Genomic DNA, 15,673 nt, shown 5'->3' with positions numbered 1-15,673 from the left:
GACACACAGTACACATTGCTCTAGGTGAAACATGGAGACACACAGTACACACTGCTCTAGGTGAAACATGGAGACACACAGTACACACTGCTCTAGGTGAAACATGGAGACACACAGTACACACTGCTCTAGGTGATACATGGAGACACACACTCCTCTAGGTGAAACATGGAGACACACACTACTCTAGGTGAAACATCGGGACACACACTCCTCTAGGTGAAACATGGAGACACATACTGCTCTAGGTGAAACATGGGGACACACACTGCTCTAGGTGAAACATGGGGACACACACTGCTCTAGGTGAAACATGGGGACACACAGTACACACTCCTCTAGGTGAAACATGGAGACGCACACTCCTCTAGGTGAAACATGGGGACACACACTCCTCTAGGTGAAACATGGAGACACACACTACTCTAGGTGAAACATGGGGACACACACTCCTCTAGGTGAAACATGGGGACACACACTCCTCTAGGTGAAACATGGGGACACACACTCCTCTAGGTGAAACATGGGGACACACACTCCTCTAGGTGAAACATGAGGACACACACTCCTCTAGGTGAAACATGGAGACACACACTCCTCTAGGTGAAACATGGAGACACACACTGCTCTAGGTGAAACATGGAGACACACAGTCCTCTAGGTGAAACATGGAGACACACAGTACACACTCCTCTAGGTGAAACATGGAGACACACAGTACACACCCCTCTAGGTGAAACATGGGGACACACACTCCTCTAGGTGAAACATGGAGACACACACTCCTCTAGGTGAAACATGGAGACACACACTCCTCTAGGTGAAACATGAGGACACACACTCCTCTAGGTGAAACATGGAGACACACACTCCTCTAGGTGAAACATGGGGACACACACTCCTCTAGGTGAAACATGGAGACACACAGTACACACTCCTCTAGGTGAAACATGGAGACACACACTGCTCTAGGTGAAACATGGGGACACACACTCCTCTAGGTGAAACATGGAGACACACAGTACACACTCCTCTAGGTGAAACATGGAGACACACACTCCTCTAGGTGAAACATGGAGACACACACTCCTCTAGGTGAAACATGGGGACACACACTCCTCTAGGTGAAACATGAGGACACACACTCCTCTAGGTGAAACATGGAGACACACACTGCTCTAGGTGAAACATGGAGACACACAGTCCTCTAGGTGAAACATGGAGACACACAGTACACACTCCTCTAGGTGAAACATGGGGACACACACTCCTCTAGGTGAAACATGAGGACACACACTCCTCTAGGTGAAACATGAGGACACACACTCCTCTAGGTGAAACATGGAGACACACACTCCTCTAGGTGAAACATGGAGACACACACTCCTCTAGGTGAAACATGGAGACACACAGTACACACTCCTCTAGGTGAAACATGGAGACACACACTCCTCTAGGTGAAACATGGGGACACACACTCCTCTAGGTGAAACATGGGGACACACACTGCTCTAGGTGAAACATGGAGACACACACTCCTCTAGGTGAAACATGAGGACACACAGTACACGCATACAGTATACTACACACACACAGTAGACTACATACACAGATACAGTAGCCTACACAGATACAGTAGCCTACACAGATACAGTAGCCTACACAGATACAGTAGCCTACACAGGCAGATACAGTAGACTACACATACAGATACAGTAGACTACACATACAGATACAGTAGCCTACACAGATACAGTAGCCTACACAGATACAGTAGACTACACAGACATATACAGGAGCCTACACAGATACAGTAGCCTACACAGATACAGTAGCCTACACAGATACAGTAGCCTACACATACAGATACAGTAGCCTACACAGATACAGTAGCCTACACAGGCAGATACAGTAGACTACACATACCGATACAGTAGCCTACACAGATACATTAGACTACACATACAGATACAGTAGACTACACATACAGATACAGTAGCCTACACATATACAGTAGCCTACACAGATACAGTAGCCTACACACAGATACAGTAGCCTACACAGATACAGTAGCCTACACAGATACAGTAGCCTACACAGATACAGTAGCCTACACAGGTAGATACAGTAGCCTACACAGATACAGTAGACTACACAGATACATTAGCCTACACAGATACAGTAGATTACACAGCCAGATACAGTAGCCTACACAGACAGATACAGTAGACTACACAGACATATACATTAGCCTACACAGATACAGTAGCCTACACAGATACATTATCCTACACAGATACAGTAGACTACACAGACAGATACAGTAGCCTACACAGATACAGTAGCCTACACAGATACATTAGCCTACACAGACAGATACAGTAGACTACACATACAGATACAGTAGACTACACATACAGATACAGTAGACTACACATACAGATACAGTAGACTACACATACAGATACAGTAGCCTACACAGACAGATACAGTAGCCTACACAGGCAGATACAGTAGACTACACATACAGATACAGTAGACTACACATACAGATACAGTAGACTACACAGATACAGTAGACTACACAGATACATTAGCCTACACAGATACAGTAGATTACACAGACAAATACAGTAGCCTACACAGATACAGTAGCCTACACAGATACATTAGCCTACACAGATACAGTAGATTACACAGACAGATACAGTAGCCTACACAGACATATACATTAGCCTACACAGATACAGTAGACTACACAGACATATACAGGAGCCTACACAGATACAGTAGCCTACACAGATACAGTAGCCTACACAGATACAGTAGCCTACACATACAGATACAGTAGCCTACACAGATACAGTAGCCTACACAGGCAGATACAGTAGACTACACATACAGATACAGTAGACTACACATACCGATACAGTAGCCTACACAGATACATTAGACTACACATACAGATACAGTAGACTACACATACAGATACAGTAGCCTACACATATACAGTAGCCTACACAGATACAGTAGCCTACACACAGATACAGTAGCCTACACAGATACAGTAGCCTACACAGATACAGTAGCCTACACAGGTAGATACAGTAGCCTACACAGATACAGTAGACTACACAGATACATTAGCCTACACAGATACAGTAGATTACACAGCCAGATACAGTAGCCTACACAGACAGATACAGTAGACTACACAGACATATACATTAGCCTACACGGATACAGTAGCCTACACAGATACATTATCCTACACAGATACAGTAGACTACACAGACAGATACAGTAGCCTACACAGATACAGTAGCCTACACAGATACATTAGCCTACACAGACAGATACAGTAGACTACACATACAGATACAGTAGACTACACAGACAGATACAGTAGACTACACATACAGATACAGTAGACTACACATACAGATACAGTAGCCTACACAGACAGATACAGTAGCCTACACAGGCAGATACAGTAGACTACACATACAGATACAGTAGACTACACATACAGATACAGTAGACTACACAGATACAGTAGACTACACAGATACAGTAGCCTACACAGATACAGTAGCCTACACAGATACAGTAGCCTACACAGATACAGTAGCCTACACAGACAGATACAGTAGACTACACATACAGATACAGTAGACTACACAGACAAATACAGTAGCCTACACAGACAGATACAGTAGACTACACAGACATATACAGTAGCCTACACAGACACAGTAGCCTACACAGACAGATACAGTAGCCTACACAGACAGATATAGTAGCCTACACAGACAGATACAGTAGACTACACAGACAGATACAGTAGACTACACAGACAGATACAGTAGACTACACAGACAGATACAGTAGCCTACACAGACAGATACAGTAGCCTACACAGACAGATACAGTAGCCTACACAGACATATACAGTAGACTACACAGACAGATACAGTAGAATACACATACATATACAATAGCATACACAGACAGATACAGTAGCCTACACAGACAGATACAGTAGCCTACACAGACAGATACAGTAGCCTACACAGACAGATACAGTAGACTACACAGACAGATACAGTAGAATACACAGGCAGATACAGTAGCCTACACAGACAGATACAGTAGCCTACACAGACAGATACAGTAGCCTACACATACAGATACAGTAGACTACACAGACAGATACAGTAGAATACACAGGCAGATACAGTAGCCTACACAGATACAGTAGCCTACACAGATACAGTAGCCTACACAGATACATTAGCCTACACAGACACTGCATGATGTGTTGCTTGTCCTGTGGAAATCTTGACTTTACACTTAAGTTGGATCAATCGAACCGTTGGATCAATATGTGAAATGAGACATTTTACACTTTACATCTGAGTCAACGTCTTCTTCTCTCTGTGTACCAGGGGCCTGGACACCCTCAGTAACGTCTCTCTCTCTCTCTTTCTCTCTCTCTCTCTCTCTCTCTCTCTCTCTCTCTCTCTCTCTCTCTCTCCCTCTCTCTCTCTCTCTGTGTTCCAGGGGTCTGGACACCCTCAGTAACGTCTCTCTCTGTGTTCCAGGGGTCTGGACACCCTCAGTAACGTCTCTCTCTCTGTGTTCCAGGGGTCTGGACACCCTCAGTAAAAAAGGAAAGACCTCGACACTCGACCTGCCGATCGAGTCGGTCAGTTTGAGTCTGCAGGATCTGATTGGCTACTTCCAGCCTCCTGACGAGCACCTGGAGCACGAGGACAAACAGAACCGCCTCCGAGCCCTAAAGAACCGACAGAACCTCTTCCAGGAAGAGGTAGAGAACAAAGAGGGGGTTATAATTCACATCATCAGGGACAGGGGGAAGACCATCACAAAAACAGCCATTTACTTACTTGGGCCTCATTGTGCCAAGTGGTGCGTAAAGCCTTGATTACGTCCCTCCATTTCTTCCTGTCCGGGGATATTTTAGTGTTTCACTCTAGAGAGCAGTCATGACACTGCAGATCACATCTCTGTCTCTCTGTCTCTCCTGGTAGAGAGCAGTCATGACACTGCAGATCACATCTCGGTCTCTCTGTCTCTCCTGTTAGAGAGCAGTCATGACACTGCAGATCACATCTCTGTCTCTCCTGTTAGAGAGCAGTCATGACACTGCAGATCACATCTCTGTCTCTCTGTCTCTCCTGGTAGAGAGCAGTCATGACACTGCAGATCACATCTCTGTCTCTCTGTCTCTCCTGTTAGAGAGCAGTCATGACACTGCAGATCACATCTCTGTCTCTCCTGTTAGAGAGCAGTCATAACACTTCAGATCACATCTCTGTCTCTCCTGTTAGAGAGCAGTCATGACACTGCAGATCACATCTCTGTCTCTATGTCTCTCCTGTTAGAGAGCAGTCATGACACTGCAGATCACATCTCTGTCTCTCCTGTTAGAGAGCAGTCATGACACTGCAGATCACATCTCTGTCTCTCCTGTTAGAGAGCAGTCATGACACTGCAGATCACATCTCTGTCTCTCCTGTTAGAGAGCAGTCATGACACTGCAGATCACATCTCTGTCTCTCCTGTTAGAGAGCAGTCATACCACTGCAGATCACATCTCTGTCTCTACGTCTCTCCTGTTAGAGAGCAGTCATGACACTGCATATCACATCTCTGTCTCTCCTGTTAGAGAGCAGTCATGACACTGCAGATCACATCTCTGTCTCTCTGTCTCTCCTGTTAGAGAGCAGTCATGACACTGCAGATCACATCTCTGTCTCTCTGTCTCTCCTGTTAGAGAGCAGTCATAACACTGCAGATCACATCTCTGTCTCTCTGTCTCTCCTGTTAGAGAGCAGTCATGACACTGCAGATAACATCTCTGTCTCTCCTGTTAGAGAGCAGTCATACCACTGCAGATCACATCTCTGTCTCTCTGTCTCTCCTGTTAGAGAGCAGTCATAACACTGCAGATCACATCTCTGTCTCTCCTGTTAGAGAGCAGTCATAACACTGCAGATCACATCTCTGTTTCTCCTGTTAGAGAGCAGTCATACCACTGCAGATCACATCTCTGTCTCTCCTGTTAAATGAAGTGTTCGACCGCGTCTGTACTGATGTGCTGTGTAGGGCACCAGCTGGTGTAAAGCACTGTGTTTCTGCAGTAGTGGGGAGCCAGATGGTGTCCCCTGGGCATTAACTTAATATACTAGTTGTCTCACGGTTAGTTGTGTTGTGAGGATCGACCTCCCTGACCCTCGACCCAACACTCTGTAATTCCCTGTTTAAAGTCAGCAGTGCAGAGTATCGTTCAGGTCTCATCAGTGTCATGATGCAGGGACTAGACTGCTCTGCTTTGGCCTGTTCATGGTTTTCACTGCGCCTCTAAACATTCACTAATCTACTACAGACCATGTAAACATCAACATATCGCTACTAAATATGTATGATGATATATTATGATACACTATGAAACACTATGATACACTATGATATACTACGATACACTATGATATACTAATGTACACTATCATACACTATGATACACTATGATACACTATGATACACTATGATGCACTATTATACACTACGATACATTATGAAACACTATGATACACTATTATACACTATGATACACTATGTATGAGGATACACTATGATACACTATTATACACTACGATACACTATGAAACACTATTATACACTACAATACACTATGAAACACTATGTATGATGATATATTATGATACACTATGATACACTACAATACACTATGAAACACTATTATACACTACGATACACTATTATACACTACAATACACTATGATCCACTATTATACACTATGATACACTATGTATGAGGATACACTATGATACACTATGATACACTATGTATGAGGATATATTATGATACACTATGATACACTATTATACACTACAATGCACTATGAAACACTATTATACACTACGATACACTATTATACACTACAATACACTATGATACACTATGATCCACTATGTATGAGGATACACTATGATACACTATTATACACTATGATACACTATGTATGAGGATACACTATGATACACTATGTATGAGGATACACTATGATACACTATGTATGATGATACACTATGATACACTATGTATGAGGATACACTATGATACACTATGTATGAGGATACACTATGATACACTATTATACACTATAATACACTATGTATGAGGATACACTATGATACACTATTATACACTATGATACATTACAATACAATATGATACACTATGTATGAGTATACACTATGATATACTACACTACACCATGATTCACTATGATATGCTATGATACAATATGTATGAGGATACACTATGATACACTATTATACACTATGATACAATATGATACACTATGTATGAGTATACACTATGATATACTACAATACACCATGATTCACTATGATACACTATGAAACACTATGTATGAGGATACACTATGATACACTATGATACACCATGATTCACTATGATATACTATGATACAATACGTATGAGGATACACTATGATACACTATGTATGATGATACACTATGAAACACTATGTATGAGGATACACTATGATACACTATGATACACTATGTGTGAGGATACACTATGAAACACTATGATACACCATGATTCACTATGATACACTATGGTACACTATTATACACTATGGTACACTATGTATGATGATACACTATGATACAATATGTATGAGGATACACTATGATACACTATGATCCACTATGATACACTCTGATACACTATGTATGAGGATACACTATGATACATTATGTATTTGAATACACTATGATATACTATGATACCCCATGATGTACTATGATACAATATGTATGAGGATACACTATGATACAATATGGTACACTATGTATGAGGATACACTATGATACACTATGATACACTATGATACACTATGTATGAGGATACACTATGGTACACTATGATACACTATGTATGAGGATACACTATGGTACACTATGTATGATGATACACTATGATACACTATGTATGAGGATACACTATGGTACACTATGTATGATGATACACTATGATACACTATGTATGAGGATACACTATGGTACACTATGTATGATGATACACTATGATACACTATGTATAATGATACACTGTGATACACGATGATACACTATGATACACAATGATACACTGTGATACACTATGTATGATGATACACTATGATACACTATGCATGACGATACACTATGATACACTATGGTACACTATGTATGATGACACACTATGATACACTATGTATGAGGATACACTATGGTACACTATGATACACTATATATGAGGATACACTATGATACACTATGATACACTATGATACACTATATATGAGGATACACTATGATACACTATGTATGATGATACACTGTGATACACGATGATACACTATGATACACTATGTATGATGATACACTATGATACACTATGTATGAGGATACACTATGATACACTGTGATACACTATGATCCACTATGATACACTATGTATGAGGATACACTATGATACACTATGATACACTATGTATGAGGATACACTATGATACTCTATGTATGATGATACACTGTGATACACAATGATACACTATGATCCACTATGATACACTATGATACACTATGTATGAGGATACACTGTGATACACTGTGATACACTATGATCCACTATGATACACTATGTATGATGATACACTATGATACACTATGATACACTATATATGAGGATACACTATGATACACTATGTATGATGATACACTGTGATACACGATGATACACTATGATACACTATGTATGATGATACACTATGATACACTATGTATGAGGATACACTATGATACACTGTGATACACTATGATCCACTATGATACACTATGTATGATGATACACTATGATACACTATGTATGAGGATACACTATGATACTCTATGTATGATGATACACTGTGATACACAATGATACACTATGATACACTATGATACACTATGTATGATGATACACTATGATACACTGTGATACACTATGATCCACTATGATACACTATGTATGATGATACACTATGATACACTATATATGAGGATACACTATGATACACTATGTATGATGATACACTGTGATACACGATGATACACTATGATACACTATGTATGATGATACACTATGATACACTATGTATGAGGATACACTATGATACACTGTGATACACTATGATACACTATGATACACTATGTATGAGGATACACTATGGTACACTATGTATGATGATACACTATGATACACTATGATACACTATGTATGAGGATACACTATGGTACACTATGTATGATGATACACTATGATACACTATGTATAATGATACACTGTGATACACGATGATACACTATGATACACAATGATACACTGTGATACACTATGTATGATGATACACTATGATACACTATGCATGATGATACACTATGATACACTATGGTACACTATGTATGATGATACACTATGATACACTATGTATGAGGATACACTATGGTACACTATGATACACTATATATGAGGATACACTATGATACACTATATATGAGGATACACTATGATACACTATGTATGATGATACACTGTGATACACGATGATACACTATGATACACTATGTATGATGATACACTATGATACACTATGTATGAGGATACACTATGATACACTGTGATACACTATGATCCACTATGATACACTATGTATGAGGATACACTATGATACACTATGATACACTATGTATGAGGATACACTATGATACTCTATGTATGATGATACACTGTGATACACAATGATACACTATGATCCACTATGATACACTATGATACACTATGTATGAGGATACACTATGATACACTGTGATACACTATGATCCACTATGATACACTATGTATGATGATACACTATGATACACTATGATACACTATATATGAGGATACACTATGATACACTATGTATGATGATACACTGTGATACACGATGATACACTATGATACACTATGTATGATGATACACTATGATACACTATGTATGAGGATACACTATGATACACTGTGATACACTATGATCCACTATGATACACTATGTATGATGATACACTATGATACACTATGTATGATGATACACTATGATACTCTATGTATGATGATACACTGTGATACACAATGATACACTATGATACACTATGATACACTACGTATGAGGATACACTATGATACACTGTGATACACTATGATCCACTATGATACACTATGTATGATGATACACTATGATACACTATGATACACTATATATGAGGATACACTATGATACACTATGTATGATGATACACTGTGATACACGATGATACACTATGATACACTATGTATGATGATACACTATGATACACTATGTATGAGGATACACTATGATACACTGTGATACACTATGATCCACTATGATACACTATGTATGAGGATACACTATGATACACTATGTATGAGGATACACTATGATACTCTATGTATGATGATACACTGTGATACACTATGATCCACTATGATACACTATGTATGATGATACACTATGATACACTATGTATGAGGATACACTATGATACACTGTGATATACTATGATCCACTATGATACACTATGTATGATGATACACTATGATACACTATGATCCACTATGATACACTATGTATGATGATACACTATGATACACTATGATACACTATGTATGAGGATACACTATGATACTCTATGTATGAGGATACACTATGATACACTATGATATACTATGGTGCTCTATGATACACTACAATATACTATGATACACTATTTATGAGAATACACTATGATATACTATGATACACTATGTATGAGGATACACTATAATACACTATGTATGATGATACACTGTGATACACAATGATATACTCTGATACACTATGTATGATGATACACTGTGATACACAATGATACACTATGGTACACTATGTATGATGATACACTATGTATGAGGATACACTATGATACACTATGTATGAGGATACACTATGATACACTATGATATACTATGATATACTATGGTGCTCTATGATACACTACAATATACTATGATACACTATTTATGAAAATACACTATGATATACTATGATACACTATGTATGAGGATACACTATAATACACTATGTATGATGATACACTGTGATACACAATGATATACTCTGATACACTATGCATGATGATACACTGTGATACACAATGATACACTATGTATGAGGATACACTATGATACACTATGTATGTGGATACACTATGATACACTATAAAACACCACCTATGGTTGTACACTATAATACACTATGTTTGATAGTACACAATGATACGCTATGTATGAGGATACACTATGGTACACTATGTATGATGATACACTATGATACACTATGTATGAGGATACACTATGATACACTATGATACACTATGATACACTATGTATGAGGATACACTATGATACTCTATGTATGATGATACACAATGATACACTATGATACACTATGATACACTATGTATGAGGATACACTATGATACACTGTGATACACTATGATCCACTATGATACACTATGTATGATGATACACTATGATACACTATGATACACTATATATGAGGATACACTATGATACACTATGTATGATGATACACTGTGATACACGATGATACACTATGATACACTATGTATGGTGATACACTATGATACACGATGTATGAGGATACACTATGATACACTGTGATACACTATGATCCACTATGATACACTATGTATGAGGATACACTATGATACTCTATGTATGATGATACACTGTGATACACAATGATACACTATGATCCACTATGATACACTATGTATGATGATACACTATGATACACTATGATACACTATGTATGAGGATACACTATGATACTCTATGTATGAGGATACACTATGATACAATATGATACACTATGATACACTATGTATGATGATACACTATGATATACTATGATCCACTATGATACACTATGTATGATGATACACTATGATACACTATGATCCACTATGATACACTATGTATGATGATACACTATGATACACTATGATACACTATGATACACTATGTATGAGGATACACTATGATACTCTATGTATGAGGATACACTATGATACACTATGATATACTATGGTGCTCTATGATACACTACAATATACTATGATACACTATTTATGAGAATACACTATGATATACTATGATACACTATGTATGAGGATACACTATAATACACTATGTATGATGATACACTGTGATACACAATGATATACTCTGATACACTATGTATGATGATACACTGTGATACACAATGATACACTATGGTACACTATGTATGATGATACACTATGTATGAGGATACACTATGATACACTATGTTTGAGGATACACTATGATACACTATGATATACTATGATATACTATGGTGCTCTATGATACACTACAATATACTATGATACACTATTTATGAAAATACACTATGATATACTATGATACACTATGTATGAGGATACACTATAATACACTATGTATGATGATACACTGTGATACACAATGATATACTCTGATACACTATGTATGATGATACACTGTGATACACAATGATACACTATGTATGAGGATACACTATGATACACTATGTATGTGGATACACTATGATACACTATAAAACACCACCTATGGTTGTACACTATAATACACTATGTTTGATAGTACACAATGATACACTATGTATGAGGATACACTATGGTACACTATGTATGATGATACACTATGATACACTATGATGCACTATGTTTGAGGATACACTATGATACACTATGATGCACTATGTTTGAGGATACACTATGATACTCTATGTATGATGATACACTGTGATACACTATGATACACTATGATACATTATGATACACTATGTATGAGGATACACTATGGTACACTATGTATGAGGATACACTATGATACACTATGATGCACTATGTTTGAGGATACACTTTGATACACTATGATGCACTATGTTTGAGGATACACTATGATACTCTATGTATGATGATACACTGTGATACACAATGATACACTATGGTACACTATGTATGATGATACACTATGTATTAGGATACACTATGATACACTATGATACACTATGTATGAGGATACACTATGATACTCTATGTATGATGATACACTGTTATACACGATGATACACTATGGTACACTATGTATGATGATACACTATGTATGAGGATACACTATGATACACTATGATACACTATGTATGAGGATACACTATGATACACTATGATACTCTATGTATGATGATACACTGTTATACACGATGATACACTATGGTACACTATGTATGATGATACACTATGTATGAGGATACACTATGATACACTATGATACACTATGTATGAGGATACACTATGATACACTATGATACTCTATGTATGATGATACACTGTTATACACGATGATACACTATGGTACACTATGTATGATGATACACTATGTATGATGATATACTATGATACACTATGATACACTATGATACACTATGTATGATGATACACTATGACACACTATGATACACTATGATACACTATGATACACTATGATGCACTATGATGCACTATGTATGGGGATACACTATGATACACTATGATACACTATGTATGATGATATACTATGATACACTATGATACACTATGATACACTATGATACACTATGATGCACTATGATGCACTATGATGCACTATGTATGGGGATACACTATGATATACTATGATACACTATGATACACTATGATATACTATGGTGCTCTATGATACACTACAATATACTATGATACACTATTTATGAGAATACACTATGATATACTATGATACACTATGTATGAGGATACACTATAATACACTATGTATGATGATACACTGTGATACACTATGATATACTATGATACACTATGTATGAGGATACACTATAATACACTATGTATGAGGATACACTATGATACACTATGATACACTATGTCTGAGGATACACTATGATACACTATAAAACACCACATATGGTTGTACACTATGATACACTATGTATGATAATACACAATGATACACTATGATACACTATATTTGATAATACACTATGATACACTATGTATGAGGATACACTATAATACACTATGTCTGAGGATACACTATGATACACTATAAAACACCACATATGGTTGTACACTATGATACACTATAAAACACTACATATGATTATACACTATGATACACTATGTATGATGATACACTATGATACACTATGATATACTGTGATACAATATGATATACTGTGATACACTATGTATGAGAATACACTATGATACACTATGATACATTATATATGATGATATACTGTTTGTGTTTCTGCATGCATGATATGTATAACATGACTCTCTCTTTCTCTCCCCTCCCCCTCTCCCTCCCTCTCTCTCCCTCCCCCTCTCCCTCCCTCTCTCTCCCTCCCCCTCTCCCTCCCTCCTTCCATCTCTCCCCCACCCCCCTCTCTCCCTCCCTCTATCCCTCCCTCTCTCTCCCTCCCCCTCTCCCTCCCTCCATCTCTCCCTCCCCCTCTCCCTCCCTCTCTCTCCCTCCCTCTCTCCCTCCCTCTCTCCCCCTTTCCCTCCCTCCCTCCCTCCCTCCATCTCTCCCCCACCCCTCCCCCTCTCTCCCCAGGGGATGATAAACCTGGTGTTGGAGTGTATCGATCGTCTCCACGTGTACAGCAGCGCGGCTCATTTTGCTGAGGTGGCGGGGAGGGAGGGCGGGAGGCCTGGAGATCCACGCTGAACTCATTATATGAGCTCCTGGGTGAGGAGTGGAGCAGCTGAATACTGCAACCTCAGGGGCTTTAGAAACACACGCTGCCCAGTTCTCCAACAGCTCCTCCTGTACACTAACACCGCTTACACAGGGGGCCTGACCCCCCCCAGCACAGAACTGTTACGCTGTACAACACTCATTAACATGTATCGCCAGGTTACACAGTCACTGACTGACAACAAGGAGGGAGGAGAGGAGGGAGGAGAGTAGATAAGCGGAGAGGAGGGAGGAGAGGAGAGGAGGGAGGAGTAGTGGAGGGAGGAGAGGAGGGAGGAGAGTAGATAAGAGGAGAGGAGGGATGGAGGGAAGAGAGTAGAAAAGAGGAGGGAGAGGAGGGATGGAGAGAGGAGGGATGAGGGAGAGGAGGGAGGAGAGGAGAGGAGGAGGAGAGTAGATAAGAGGAGAGGAGGGATGGAGGGAAGAGAGTCGAGGGAGAGGAGAGTAGAAAAGAGGAGGGAGGAGGGATGGAGGGATGAAGGAGAGGAGGGAGGAGAGGAGAGGAGGGAGGAGTAGTGGAGGGAGGGAGGAGAGGAGGTTTTAGGCTGGGTTTCTGTACAGCACTTTGAGATATCAGCTGATGTACGAAGGGCTATATAAATACATTTGATTTGATTTGAGGAGAGG

General features: G+C 39.1%; 1 protein-coding gene across 1 annotated transcript in view; it reads left to right on the top strand.

Moving 5' to 3' along the window:
- The window catches only part of LOC135531254 (ryanodine receptor 2-like), a gene marked incomplete at its 5' end in the record, with an annotated part of 111,308 nt that extends 96,292 nt beyond the window's left edge, over nucleotides 1–15,016 (top strand). The window contains 2 exons of the mRNA XM_064959381.1: nucleotides 4,648–4,831; nucleotides 14,903–15,016. Coding sequence (XP_064815453.1) covers nucleotides 4,648–4,831; nucleotides 14,903–15,016 — 298 coding nt within the window. The remainder of the gene's footprint in view (nucleotides 1–4,647; nucleotides 4,832–14,902) is intronic.
- Between the last annotated feature and the right edge of the window lie 657 nt (nucleotides 15,017–15,673).

This window comes from Oncorhynchus masou, unplaced genomic scaffold, assembly GCF_036934945.1.
Source record: "Oncorhynchus masou masou isolate Uvic2021 unplaced genomic scaffold, UVic_Omas_1.1 unplaced_scaffold_1564, whole genome shotgun sequence".
Taxonomy (NCBI): domain Eukaryota; kingdom Metazoa; phylum Chordata; class Actinopteri; order Salmoniformes; family Salmonidae; genus Oncorhynchus; species Oncorhynchus masou.
Note: the sequence above shows the minus strand (reverse complement) of the source record. Positions and strands in the feature narration are given on the sequence as shown.